At 35.5% G+C, this 13903-nt stretch overlaps 1 protein-coding gene and 1 long non-coding RNA gene across 2 annotated transcripts; both read left to right on the forward strand.

The window, feature by feature from the left end:
* The first annotated feature begins 11373 nt into the window (after nt 1-11373).
* On the forward strand, nt 11374-11916 carry LOC125777780 (uncharacterized). The gene is made up of 3 exons (XR_007422391.1): nt 11374-11510; nt 11577-11725; nt 11778-11916. It is a non-coding gene; the product is annotated as an uncharacterized LOC125777780 (long non-coding RNA).
* Nucleotides 11917-12473: 557 nt separating this feature from the next.
* On the forward strand, nt 12474-13399 carry LOC125777307 (uncharacterized). Its single transcript, XM_049451748.1, has 2 exons — nt 12474-13008; nt 13068-13399. The coding sequence occupies exons 1-2, from the start codon at nt 12474-12476 to the stop codon at nt 13397-13399; spliced, it is 867 nt and encodes a 288-aa protein (XP_049307705.1).
* The last annotated feature ends 504 nt before the right edge of the window (nt 13400-13903 follow it).

Genomic DNA, 13903 nt, shown 5'->3' on the forward strand with positions numbered 1-13903 from the left:
GTTTTATGTTAAATAATGATTTTTTTTAGTTAATTGTTATTATAATAGATATTAGAATAAAACTGTATCAACACATTTTTCTAAAAAGTTTTTGTACTCTCACATCGAAGAAAACAGGGGGTGTATGTAGACTTTTGTCCGCCACTGTAAATATGTTTCATTTACACATAATATTTTGTTTAACAACTATGATGGAATAATACGTGGTGTTAAGTTAAAGAAAAACTTTATTTTGTATATACATAGCATAAGTTTAACAAATATGGGCATTTCCAACGGTCGCGAACCGTACGTTCGCACGCATTTATAGTTCAAAAAACAAGGATAACATAAATTTGTCTGAAGTTTTTTTTGATGTTTCAATAGCATTTTGCTAGGTCTTTCGTTGGTGCAAAAGGTAGGATCTTTCGATTTTTATTTTTTAATATGTTAGCGACAAACATGCGGTCGCGAACGTACGAATAATGGAAGTTGCTTTTGGGTGCAACTAGAAAAACGCAAAAAATAGCGAAATGGAGCAAAATATTCTAAAAGGATTAATTTATATTAAATTGGAATAAAGTAACTTCCTCCTAACTAATTGCACGCTGAAATTTTTCCATTGGTTTTTTATTTATAAGGTTGAGTACCGGTCGCGAACGTACGGGTCGCGAACGTACGATTTTTCCATCAAGTTTTTATTTGGATTTTGGAAACCTTTTCATAAATAAAGCAAACTGATACCTGCAATATTCGGTATATCCTTCCATTTTCGATATAAAGTTGGAGATATCTCGGAAATTGTATCAGCTCCAATATATAAAATTTTAATTCCAGTAATGTGCTCTTGTGCACAATTGGGAAAGGAAATGCATCGTTTAAAACGACATTTTTTGTTCTCGTAATTTGCCAGATTTTTCCTTTCACAACTGCTCCAACGCCACCGACTGCACCTTTACCATGTGACTTTGCAAAACAGTTCCACTCAAGTTTTTTACAACCAAATTCGGCCAGTAAATCAGGTAAACTCCAAGCAATACTACTGCAAACGACTTAGTTTCATTAAACAACTTGCTTATAGTTGAAATGTGCGCTTTGAATTTCATTTTGGCACACCAGCCTATAATTTTCCGCAAAATCTATTTGTAGGACAAGAACCCCAGGCGTGATATTTTTCCTTACGTTTTCAAAATAATTTTGTTGTGCTCGCTTTTCAATGAAATTTTGCTTGAAAATTGGCAGTTGAACTTGTAACTCATGGAGCAAGTCCGATAACGCAGCAACAGTGCAAGTCAAAATTACACGATCGTCCACTTTCCTCCAGTACTGCCATTTAACATTTGCGTCCATTTTTGACAAGTATTTTAGCGGCACAATATCTTTTACATCTTTTGTACACAATTTTCATTTTCGATATTGCAACAAACTAATTTTAAGAAACTTTCGAAGAAACATTCGGAAAAACATTCAATAACTGTCGCACAGCCAATTAACAAAAAACTGAAATTGGCGTGACGCATGCATACACACATGTTGTATGGCATTTTGCTCGAAAGTTGAACATTTCTTGGGCGACATTTTCCCATCAACAATGAGTGTATCCCTTTTTCCTGCAGCCTGAACGCTGATATCTTCACGCAAAAAATTTCTTTCGCCAATTTTAATTTTGTCTCCAATTCTAAGTCACTTTCAAATATACGAGTATTTTTTTCTTTACAATTTGTTGGATCGATCTACTTTTTATGCAGTGCAGCAATGACTTCCACTTTCTTTGCCAAATCTCTTGGCAATGCATTTTCAGCTTTATTTAGGGCTTTCCCTAATGTTTGTTTGCAAGTATAAGTAATATGTTCTTCTCTTTGTCTACTGTAATTTTTTTTAGAAACAAATCAATACTTACGGTCGCGAACGTACGAAATTTTGAAAATCGAAATAAAAAGTTTGATGCACTGTTTACCTAAAGTAATTTTGTTTTCCGATAACGGATGCTTAACTTGCTTTAGTCGTGTTTTTTTAGGCACTTATTTGCACTCAATGTGAAGTAATAGCAATAAATGACGTTTTCGGTCGCGAACGTACGATTTGATCGTAGATAATAAGAAAAATAAAAATTTACCGTTATTCGATTTTTGTTTGGCCTCTATGCATTTTTCTTTTCTTATTTGGTATTTATAAAGAGATTTTGTGGAAAAGTATAACCATAACATAAGTTATTCATATAAAATAACTCAAGAGAAAAAATACCTCTAGAATAGCTCAAAGTAAAAACAAATAAGTTTTCAGGTTTCAGGTCAAATTTTTCATGAAAATACCAAAGAGAGGTTATGAAAACATTATATTCAAAAAATTTAAACATCTTTGTAAAATCTTATTAAAAAAAAATTTATATTTATTAACATTTTAATTTTTGGTCCTGGTTGACGATTCTGTGGAAATGCTCATATTTCAAATATTTTATGTAAATAAATATATTTTTCAGTTATAATTATGACTATTTCATTAAAAACCTTCAAAAATACGTATTTATTTACCAAATACAGTTCCTTAGACTTAGTTACTTTAATAGATATTTTTATCGTAAACGCCAAAATAACCTTAGATTGGAACAGCAAAAAAAAAAAAATGTAAGCGCCATAAATAGCATAAATACTTATTAATTTTATTTTTTTTTCAATTATATATGTAAATGTCTAAAAAGCATTAATGTATGAGAAATTTTAAATTACTACCACATTAATGGTTAAAAGTATTTAAAAAAAAACCTTCTCCTGTAAAGTTTGGTTTTTGTCGCTTACGCTAAAATGGCGGTAAAGGCTCGAAATGAGCAGTGATGAAGAAATTGATAAATTATTTCTTAATATTATAGCATTATATGCTAAAAAAAGAAATTCAAGCGAACAAAGCGAGTCCATCCTATTAATGTTAATCGGTTCCAAAACGGATACCATCAAAAAACGTTCCTGAAAATAAAAGACATGGATGAATAAGAATTGTTTGCCCATACAAGAATGAATAGGAAGTTGTATGATACTTTTTTGAAGTTAATGGCACCTTCAATGTGTAAATTCAAGAAACAAATCCATGCCGAAGAGCGTTTGTCCCTCACACTTCTGTAAGCTTATGTGATTATTACTCCATTTGTTATATTTATTGAGGTGATTGTTTGGTACTTAGCATACGGGATTCCTTTCAAAAAATTAGCATGGAGCTACAAAATCGGAAAGACCACTTTGAGAAACATAGTGCTGGAGACATGTGAGACTATTTTGGAAATGCTTTCACCAATTTATCTGATAGCAATTTCAGCAAACTTGAACTCTTTAATTAAAAATAAGCAACAGCTTATGGAATGACTTTGTTGGCAAAAGACCGCAACCAAATAATTATCAACAAGCTCTTCGCTATCGTACTTTGAAGTAAAAGCGAAGAGTGGAGAAATACTTTAGTTTTAATAGATACAGGGTCAAGTAAAAATTACTTGCAACCGAGATTAGCAAAAAAGAGAATACCAAACAAACCTTCCTTCTACGCAAAGTCTGTAGCTGTAGATATTAAAATTGACGAACATATACATACATACAGTGGGGAGCAAAAGTGATTCCATGATCAACATTTTCATGTTTGAGCGCGCATAAAAAATAGACGAATGAAGTAAATGACAAAAACTTTTTTTTTCTTGAATATCTAGTTTATTTGTAACAATTAGGCGTAAATAGCAAAATAGTAACAGAGGCAATCGCATAGTTATAATTCAAAAACAAAAAAAAGCGGCATGTACTCAGTTTTGCACCATCCGTGAAAAAATGAAAGAAATGCATTATTAATATTTTGTCCATAGACCCTTATTTTCTATGACCTTTTTTATACGTTGTGGCATGCTCGCAACTAGATTTTCAACAATTGTTTTCGGAATATTATTCCACTCTAGTTCAACACGTCCCCAAAGATCGTTTAGGTCGGATGGGGCTGATTGATACTGTCCGAGCCGTCGCTTCACAATTGACCATAGGTTTTCAATTGGATTGAGGTCGGGACTTTGCGCTGGCCATTCCATCACCTTAAAATTTTGGTTTCCCAGCCATTCTTTTACAATTTTCGCAGTGTGCTTGGGATCCCCATCTTGCTGAAAAGTGATTTCATGCTCTGGATACGCACACTGGTCAAGAAAATTGGGAAGCTGTGTTTGCAAAATACTTAAATAATCTTCCTTACGCATAATCCCGTCTATTTTGTGCAACGGTCCCACATTCCAAAACGTGAAGCACCCCCAAGCCATTATGTTGCCTCCTCCATGTTTAACTGTTTGCTTCACGTGATGCCTTTGAAGCTTGTCACCGGGTCTACGCCAACAGTACTGTTTTCCATCCGATTGAAAACGGTTAAACTTGGATTCGTCCGACCAGATAACACGTTTCCAGTCTTCAACTGTCCAGTTTCTGTGTACCTTTGCGAATTTTAGTCGTGCCTTAACATTTTTCTCGGATAAAGCTGGTTTGTTTTTTTTCACAGCTGCGACGTAACCAATCCTAGCCAGCGCTCTTCTAGCTGTCCATCGACTTACTCCTTTATTTATTTTCTTGGAAGCCTCTGCTGGCGTTAAAAGCTTATCTTTCCTCATTTTGGACATCATAAGTCGAGCGTCAGAGTCTGTTAGAAGGCGGCGGCGACCATTCAACATGTTTTCAACACAAACATTTTTTCTTTTTTGCACCTTGACTACCACTGATTGACTAACTTGCAGTTTGTCAGCAATAGTGCGTGTCGAACAGCCACTCTTAGTCAGGGAAACAATACTATTTTCTTTATCTGGAGACAGCTTCTTCATTTTTCAAGAACAATTTAGAGACTAATTTCCAAATTCAATAAAATGACTACAAACTTGTGGAAAAGAGTGATTCTTTGAATTATGACAACGAATAATGAATACAAAAATACATATAACAGTAAATCTGCAGGTCAATTGCTGATAAAAAAGTAAGAACAGCAAAAATATGTGCGAATAACGGATGGTGCAAAACTGAGTACATGCCGCTTTTTTTTGTTTTTGATTTATAACTGTGCCATTGCTTCTGTTACTATTTTGCTATTTACGCCTAATTGTTACAAATAAACTAGATATTCAAGAAAAAAAAAGTTTTTGTCATTTACTTCATTCGTCTATTTTTTATGCGCGCTCAAACATGAAAATGTTGATCATGGAATCACTTTTGCTCCCCACTGTACATATACATTTTTTTGTATTTCAGATGATCCTGAAAGAAGTTCTGCTGACAACACGGTTGCATCTTTTTTCCGAGAGACTGTCGGAAATGGCGTCGTATTGACTGCCATTTCGATATTTTTTTTGAAAATTTTACAAAATGTTTATTAAATATGAGTTTTTTTAAATAAAAAAAATTTCATAAAAATATTTCATTTTTTATATGTAAAAAAAATTATTGAAAAAAGGCCATTTTTTGCCCGAGGGAATGTCAGTCAGTCGTAATTGAATGCCGTGGTAATCGCAAGCGTGTTTGGCAACCCAATACGATATTAAACAGAAATAAATAAATGTTCACAAACCAAAAATTAAATTCGTTGTTTTCTTTTGAAAACATCTAAACGGGCAATAAAAACGCTTACTGTCCTCCAAACTGACATAGTTTCATAATAATTAAGTTAGATTTGTGGATTAATTTCCCGGCAATACACACTACCTCTCGTAAGAAAATATTGGTAGTCATATTTTGGAAGTGAATAAAGAAAGTTTGAATAAAATTAAAGTTGTTTTAATTTATGTTTAGAATAAATAATCAAATTAGACTTTAGACCTTAGTCATAAAACGTGAATATATTATCAGCTTAACGCATTCTATATATGTAGTTACACATTCAGCCACCACATCCACCACCACACCTACTACCACATCTAGCATCATACCTAACACACTACCAATGATCAGCACAATATCAGCAACAACAACAGCAAACGCAATTCAGCCAATATTCCAAACAACAAGTACTGGACACTAAGGCTTACTATACATACTTACTTATGTAAGTTAACGTCAAATACGTTAACAGTGCCAAAGGCACCTCACTTCCGCCCCCAAACTTTCGCTGACGCAGCACACGCGCCGACGTTTGCTTGCAACACCCAGATTTCACTTCCGCTCCCAAGCTTTTGCTGATGCAGCACACGCGCCAACGTTCTGGCAGCGATCAGAAGGGAGTTCTAGGAATCCGATCACCAGGCAAGACAGGTGACCGGATTAGTTAAGGCTAGTTTAAGCTTACATTTAAGTTTGATAATTGTAATTATTTCAATCCGTTTTTAGACTCGAATAAAGACGGCCAGAGCTCGTGCTCTGGTCAAAATAAAAATACATTTTTTTTATTATTTCCCGCGTAGGGGAAATTAACTCATATAACACAGTTCGACATCAAATTAATAAACATACGCACATAGCATCATAATTCGATACTTTATTGATAGGAGACGTACATACAAGTTAACAGTAGTTAACGCACTGAAACGCCCATGCTGCCAAAAATTGCAAAGTATGCAGTCTGCATCGTTCGCTTCATGCGCGATCAAATTAAAATGTTTGGTCAGCTGTACATGGCACATGAGCGTGGGAAGTGCCTATGCAAGCAATAACGTCGAGCAAACGGCAGCAGCGACGGCAAAGATAGGAGGTTAGCAATAAGCTTACAAATAATGAAATAAATCAGTTTTAGTACGAAATTCAAAGTGTTAGTATCATTCTCAAAAATAACTTAACTCTGGATAGTCGACAACACCGTCGCTATCCCAAAGGAGTAATAACAAGAAGATTAAAAATAACTGGCGCCCACCGTTCTTATTAAAGGGAGGGTGGTCCTCAAGTGAAACTCCTGACATAATACCTTTTTTTTTTCATTGTTTTTATTTTGAATTTCAGGCATACTCCCATCTTCGCACTTTTGACTTGGGCTGCGCTGACGGCTTCCAAATTTACGGACTACTCGCACGCGGACTACATACCGATCCTGGACGGCACTGCAATAATTTGGAACGAGACGAGGTACATAAGGCATATATCAAATTTAAAGGAATATGGACAATACATTCAAGAAACCACAGACTTGATTAGCGTCTTCCCACAATCACACATGAGGAAGATCCTAGAAGTAGACACCAGGCATTTACTTACTTTATTAGGGACACTAGGAGTACACCATAGGCATGCTCGGAGCCTAAACTTTTTGGGGTCCGCCCTGAAGGTAATAGCCGGCACGCCTGACTTCAATGACTTACTACAAACAAGACTAACGGAGCAAGAGCTAATACAGTCCAACAATAGACAGATCGTCATTAATTCCAGAACTCAGGAACAGATTAACGCCCTCACGAATACGGTCAATAAAATTCTCAGTGTAAAAAAAAGGGAAGAAATAGATTCATCGCACCTCTATGAAACGCTGTTGGCTAGAAACAGAATTTTAACACTAGAGATTCAAAATTTAATAATTGCAATCACACTGGCTAAATTTAATGTAATAAACCCTGCTATTATTGATGCAGATGACTTGGAGGCGGTTATGAAGGAGAGTTTCACAGGAGTTACAATAACCCAATTGTTTAGCATAGCTAGAGTTAAGGTTTTAGCAAGCAAAGAAATTGTAACCTTTATTATCGGTTTTCCTAGACCTAAGTTATTATGTAAGAAGATTACTATTTTTCCCGTATCGCATGCTGGCCGTATATTGCATTTACCGGACAACATTATAGCTGACCGCGGAGGCAACATTACCGCTGTTATATCTTGTATTGATGCACCAATGGTAACGTTCTGTAAAGAAGCCGAAACTGAAACTTGCGCACAAAGCCTACACTCTGGCGCAGTAGCGCACTGTGCCACCAAGCCCAGCGACTTATCCCCCATTGTCGTCGTCGACGATGGTATAGTTTTGATAAACGATGCAATATTTAAGGCTAGAATAGATAATGGCCCTGAAATATTTATTAATGGCACTTATCTTGTTACATTCGAACGCACCGCTTTTATCAATGGCACCAAATACGTTACCCTCAATGGATACCCGAAGAGACTTCCACAACAGTCTGCCTCAGCACGGATCAACATAACTTCCCATCATACCCTACTAAGCCTACCATTTCTCCACAAGCTAAGTGAAGTTAACTTGCGGCACATCGCTGAATTACGCATACGAACGATTGCTGCACCATTAGTAGCCGCAGGAATTTGTGCCACGATCGCTGTAACCCTTGCTGGATCAATCATCTTACTAAGGCGTAGGCGGCAAAGAGAAACTTCTATGGCGGTGCGTCAAGTGCTGGAAAGGTTGGGTATGGCCGAGGACGACCATGTGTTGGAAGATGGAGTAGTTAACGCACTGAAACGCTCATGCTGCCAAAAATTGCAAAGTATGCAGTCTGCATCGTTCGCTTCATGCGCGATCAAATTAAAATGTTTGGTCAGCTGTAGTAATTCGATCAGCTCGATGCATGAGCATGGCACATGAGCGTGGGAAGTGCCTATGCAAGCAATAACGTCGAGCAAACGGCAGCAGCGACGGCAAAGATAGGAGGTTAGCAATAAGCTTACAAATAATGAAATAAATCAGTTTTAGTACGAAACTCAACGTGTTAGTATCATTCTCAAAAATAACTTAACTCTGGATAGTCGACAATACCGTCGCTATCCCAAAGGAGTAATAAGAAGAAGATTAAAAATAAAGAAACAATAACAATGAATTTCGACATCTAAAGTGGTAATGACATACGTATGCAAAACAATAGAACTTGATGTAAACAAACATCAAAGAAACTTGAATCCTATTTAATTGGGCACAATAATAAATAAGAACTCGTACCAGCGTTATGATATTTGATGCTTTGCTGACAGACTTAAAAATAAACAAATCTCGAAAGTATAAAAGGCATAGTAAGAGTTCAATTGCAGTTCAGTACAGCTCAGTTCAGTTTGTCTAGATAAGTGTGTTCGCAAATAGCAAATGTGTGTGATATCCACGGACTACATGACAGGAAGGAATCCAGGACTACAGAAACATCTAAGGAACTCAAGCTTACAGAACATCGGTCAAACCAAGGAAAATAAGTATCCTCTAAAATAAAACGACTTTATTCTAAGTTCTCTTTCAGCTCTTTAATAAACCACGATTTGTTAACATAAAAGAATGCAAAGTCTTTTATTCAAATTGGAAGATAGACTTACACGCTAAGTCTATAATTATATAACCCGTAGCATAGTACGAAAACATGTTCATTAAAGTATGTGAATTTCTACAATAAAGAACATATTCTGCAAAAGAAAACATATATTTTTTTAACCATTCATAAGTATATGAAGTAACTGGGAGCTCAACCGCTCTTTGCTGGGAAGGAGGAGATCGCACAACAGAACATCGGCATCTTTAAAAATCTTCGAAGCGCATAAAGAGGGGCATCTAAATCCTTAAGCTGAAATTCTTTGTAAAGAAAGCCAAAAACTTTAAATCTTCCTTAACGAAAATAAACACTCAAAAAATGAGTCAAGAAGCAAAATTGACAATGCTAAACGAAGACATAAATCGTTCGGCTACAATCCAACCCACTCCCGAAAACTACATAATGTCCTACAATCCGAATCAGTTCTCGAAATTGGACGAAAAAAGGAGAAAGGACAAGGAGTTAATATTACAGATGTTCCAAACTTCAAATCCTAATACTGGCGAAACATCGTGCCAAGAAGCCACGATGCAGTACCAAAATGTTACAGATGTACAAATCGAAGTCATCAAAGAATTATCTACTTTCCAAGGAAATAAAGAAGAATATACGATATGGAATTCACATGTTATGAAGGTCATGAAACCACTCCAAGAATTCCAGAACACACCTTAATTCTACAATATTCTTACAACCTTTGGAAGAAGAATCACGGGGCATGCAGATAAGTATGTTACTTGAATGCAACACACCTCTCAACTTCTACAGTATAGTGGAAGCTTTGAACGCGCAGGTAATATTTTTCAACATGTGTCAGTTGATCTAAGAGCCACTGACCAAACTGAAAAAAATGAATGAAAACTTGAAGACTCTCAACATTGACGGACTTGAGAATTTGGCAGGGTACATCTGCCACAAACTTGGTAAAGACAACCCGAAATTTGTGCCATTTCAGAAAATTGTTCATCATATACTTGGGTGGATCACCTTTCTGAAGGAGGACTCTCAAAACCAACAGATATGTTGATGGAGCATACTCGTATGAGACTTGCAAGCAGTATTTGACGACGTAAATGGCTGAGCTAGATCATGGCCTACGGCCGATAGCTGCCGAGGAAAAACCCGTCAGCCAATCAGAAGCCAGCATGTCGTCGTCGACGTCGTAAAAGGTGTTATAAATGTTTGCCGCATAATATTTAAAAACTGCACCATACAATGCTGTAAAATTATAATTAATATCAATAACGGAAAACTTGTTATTTGAGTAAACTTTATGAAATATGCTATATAAAGAGTTAAATTTTCGCGGTAAATTTAAATGTCTACAAGTAGTTATAGTGATAGTGTGTGCTCATATAATTATTCTCCTGAAATTCAAAATGCCGAAGAAAGTGACCCTGAGGGAACCTCCAATTCTGGACGACTCATCTCCGAACAATTCGGACACGGAGACAGTGATGCCAGCGCAGAATATAACATCAGAAATAATTCCATTAGAAAGCGAACCTGTTCCCAACACTCAAGCTGTGACTGCTGCGATCGTGAAGGAAACATCAAGGAAAAGGAAGAGGGAGAACAAAGAGGAAAAAGGAGGAAAGAAGATGAAGATCAATATCGGGGAGATAATATATATTTATTAAATAAATAGTTAGTAACAATAATCAAAAATTTATAAAAATTGGAAATTCGCCCAGCGCAATGCTTATCAGAGAACTCGACACATATCTCGATTATCTCGATAATTTTAGCGATGTGAACACCGGATTTTCTATTACACGCGATTACAACTTTGGAGAAAATGTTATCCTTAGCCCTCGTGAATACGAGGCGAAACATGTAATACATGCATTAATGGAATACCTGTTGATGGTTCAGAAACAATTACTAGCCCAAAAGAAAGAATTAGGAAAGTGTTCCATACACTGAAAAAAACCCCGCAGCTAAATCAAATACTTTCTGCAGTTAAAGTACAGTAAAACAAAAGTATTTGTTTCAACAGCAAAGCTCTTGACGGAAATACTTTGCTCTTGATTCAAATACTTTTTTTAAATGCGATACTTTTGAATCAAAAGCGGCTGGTCTTTTAAAAATCATCTTATTAAAATCTAATATAAAAATTGTTGTTTTAAAGGTTTCGTATTTAATTTTCTTTTGATTACAGTTTTTTAAATGTAAAAGTATTTGTCACAACCATTTCGCATTTAATTTTACTGTTTCACCATACGATGACAGGGAAGTTGACGCTTACATTTTTCCATCGATCATTCTAACAGAAACACGTGTTGCGTGCGCAAATACTTTAATTTGGGTTTTATAGGTAAATATATGTGCTGAAAGTATTAATTTAAGTGAAAGTGATTACTTCAAGACATTTCGCGTTTAGTGAAGCTGGGCAAAAGGAGCTTACATAGTTTGCATTTGCATTAGTGTGCCTGCCGCATCGCCCGCTGCTTACGGAGGCTGTTTAAAAGGGACTTCCACAGTGATTTTTTTTATATAAAAGACGACATTTGCGAAAAGTCTACTCTGCAGGTATGTTATGGTTTATATACACATTTATTTCAACAATTTTTGTGCATTTTAGTTTACACTATGAGTGAGGAGTTGATACCATCAACTGAGCTGTCGTTATTTGCCGAGCAATGTCCGTTGGGAGATGAGTCCCCTACAACGAAAAATGTCGACAATGAGTCCGTAGTAATTTTGGATAGTGATGAACAGTTAATTAATTTATTGTGTTCGTGGGATTTGTCGTCAAATGCATTGATACAGTTCAATAGATGTGGTTTAAAGAGTGTAGCAATTTTGCAGATGATCCATTCCCACGACATTGACGAAATTTTTAATGCCAGAGAACTAATTGCGGACAAAATTAAGTTCCGGTACAACTTGCAAAAATGGCGTTTAGAAAATAATGTAAGCAAATAATTTTAAAAATACAGCGTAACTTCCGTTTAAATTTTCACATTGAGGGTTTCGCACACATTTATAAGACGCTTAGAAATTATTTATATTAATGTCTTTCTAGTTCGATATGCTCACGTGCTGTAGTGGTGATAGAACTATAACAAACCTTTCATCCATTCGAAGCTGGCTGAGCTCTGCAAGCACACCTTCAACATCCCCAAACAACGAACCCAACGTCGAAGAGGTTTTAAAAGAAACAGTAGCAGGTAACGACATAATAAAGAAGTACGTAAACTGTGGTTGCCTCCAAGAAAGTGACCAATCTGCAATAGTTCGCATTATTGTGGATACTTACTTAATACATGATATTAAAATGACCCCGATCACCATGAAAACTGTTGCCGAACAGATTGTCAAACTGTTTTCTAAAGAACAAGAATCGGTGTATTACAAAAAAAACGCAACTGGGAAATTATATGATAGATACTTTAACAGCTTGCATAAGCGAAAAGCTCAGTTGAAAAATGAAGCTCCATCAAAAATTTTCAAAGTTGCCGTTGTAAATGATGAGCGCCACGCTAAACTTAATGAAATAAAACAGTGGTTACAGCACAATATTCCTGAAGATATATGCGTGTCGTGGAAAGAAACTTCAGAAGATAGAATTAAAGAACTTGCTAAATTTGGTATTCAAGATATTTTTAAGGAATGGCCACGATATTTCGATTCCAATGGGTACCAGTTGATTGATATTGATTTTGACACTATGTTTCCCGGAAAATCAGATCTAATGTTTAACAAAATTGAAAGCGTTGAGGAAGCAATAACGAAAGAGCTTTTCCCTTCATTAATAAAAGATAAACTGAACCTGACGTATTACGATGCCATGCTTGGAGCACCTGATGCAAGTAATGCCGATTTCTTCTATTGTGTGATTTTTGTTATTAATTTCAGGTTTTTTATTTAGATTGCAGGCATTATTATCTTATAAACTTACTACATGCAGTAATAACACCGCCGAGAGTAAATAAAAACATAAAGCCCTCCATTACAGATGCACAAATGGATATGATGGTGCATCTTATAAATATTAATAACTTCCAGCAAAAACTTGACGAGCTAAATGAAAGCGCTCACAACGAGGGATTAACGCTGCAACCTAGAGTTTTTGTTGTTGGTGAGAGTCCTCAAAACTTGAAGGAATTCTATGTCTGTGTTGACAACATTAAATATAAAGTAGGTAGCTTAATTAGGGCTATAGAAGAATGTCTTTTGTATTCAACATTGAATATTCCGTAAAGAGCAAATATGTGTGGATTTTCCTTCAACGATATATTTATGATATTTCCTCTAAGGAAAAATTTCCCAAAATTGAAAATATTTTAAACAAGCTAAATAATGTTCAATAAAAATAAACTTGAAGAAAGACCCACACATACTTGCTCTATATGCGGAAATGAATTTATATTATTTGAAAATCTTTTTAACCATCTTAAGATTTTACATCGAACTCCAATTACTTTTAAGTATTTATGCCTTTATCAGAAATGCAATAGATATTTTCAAAACTTGTATAAGTTTTGAAACAGCCTATCTTTTTTTCATGTCACAGACAATAGGGCTTGTGATTTAATGCACGACATATTTTTAGGAGTCGCTCGATATAATATTCCAAAAGTTCTAGATTATTTCATATATCAGAAGAAATATTTTTCTTTGGAAGCGTTTAACTATAGAAAACAATTATTTGCTTATGATCCATCTCACGTCAAAAGTTTAAGTAATCCTTTAACGAAGGCTCAA

The sequence above is a fragment of the Bactrocera dorsalis genome, chromosome 3, assembly GCF_023373825.1.
Source record: "Bactrocera dorsalis isolate Fly_Bdor chromosome 3, ASM2337382v1, whole genome shotgun sequence".
NCBI classification, from domain to species: Eukaryota; Metazoa; Arthropoda; class Insecta; order Diptera; family Tephritidae; genus Bactrocera; species Bactrocera dorsalis.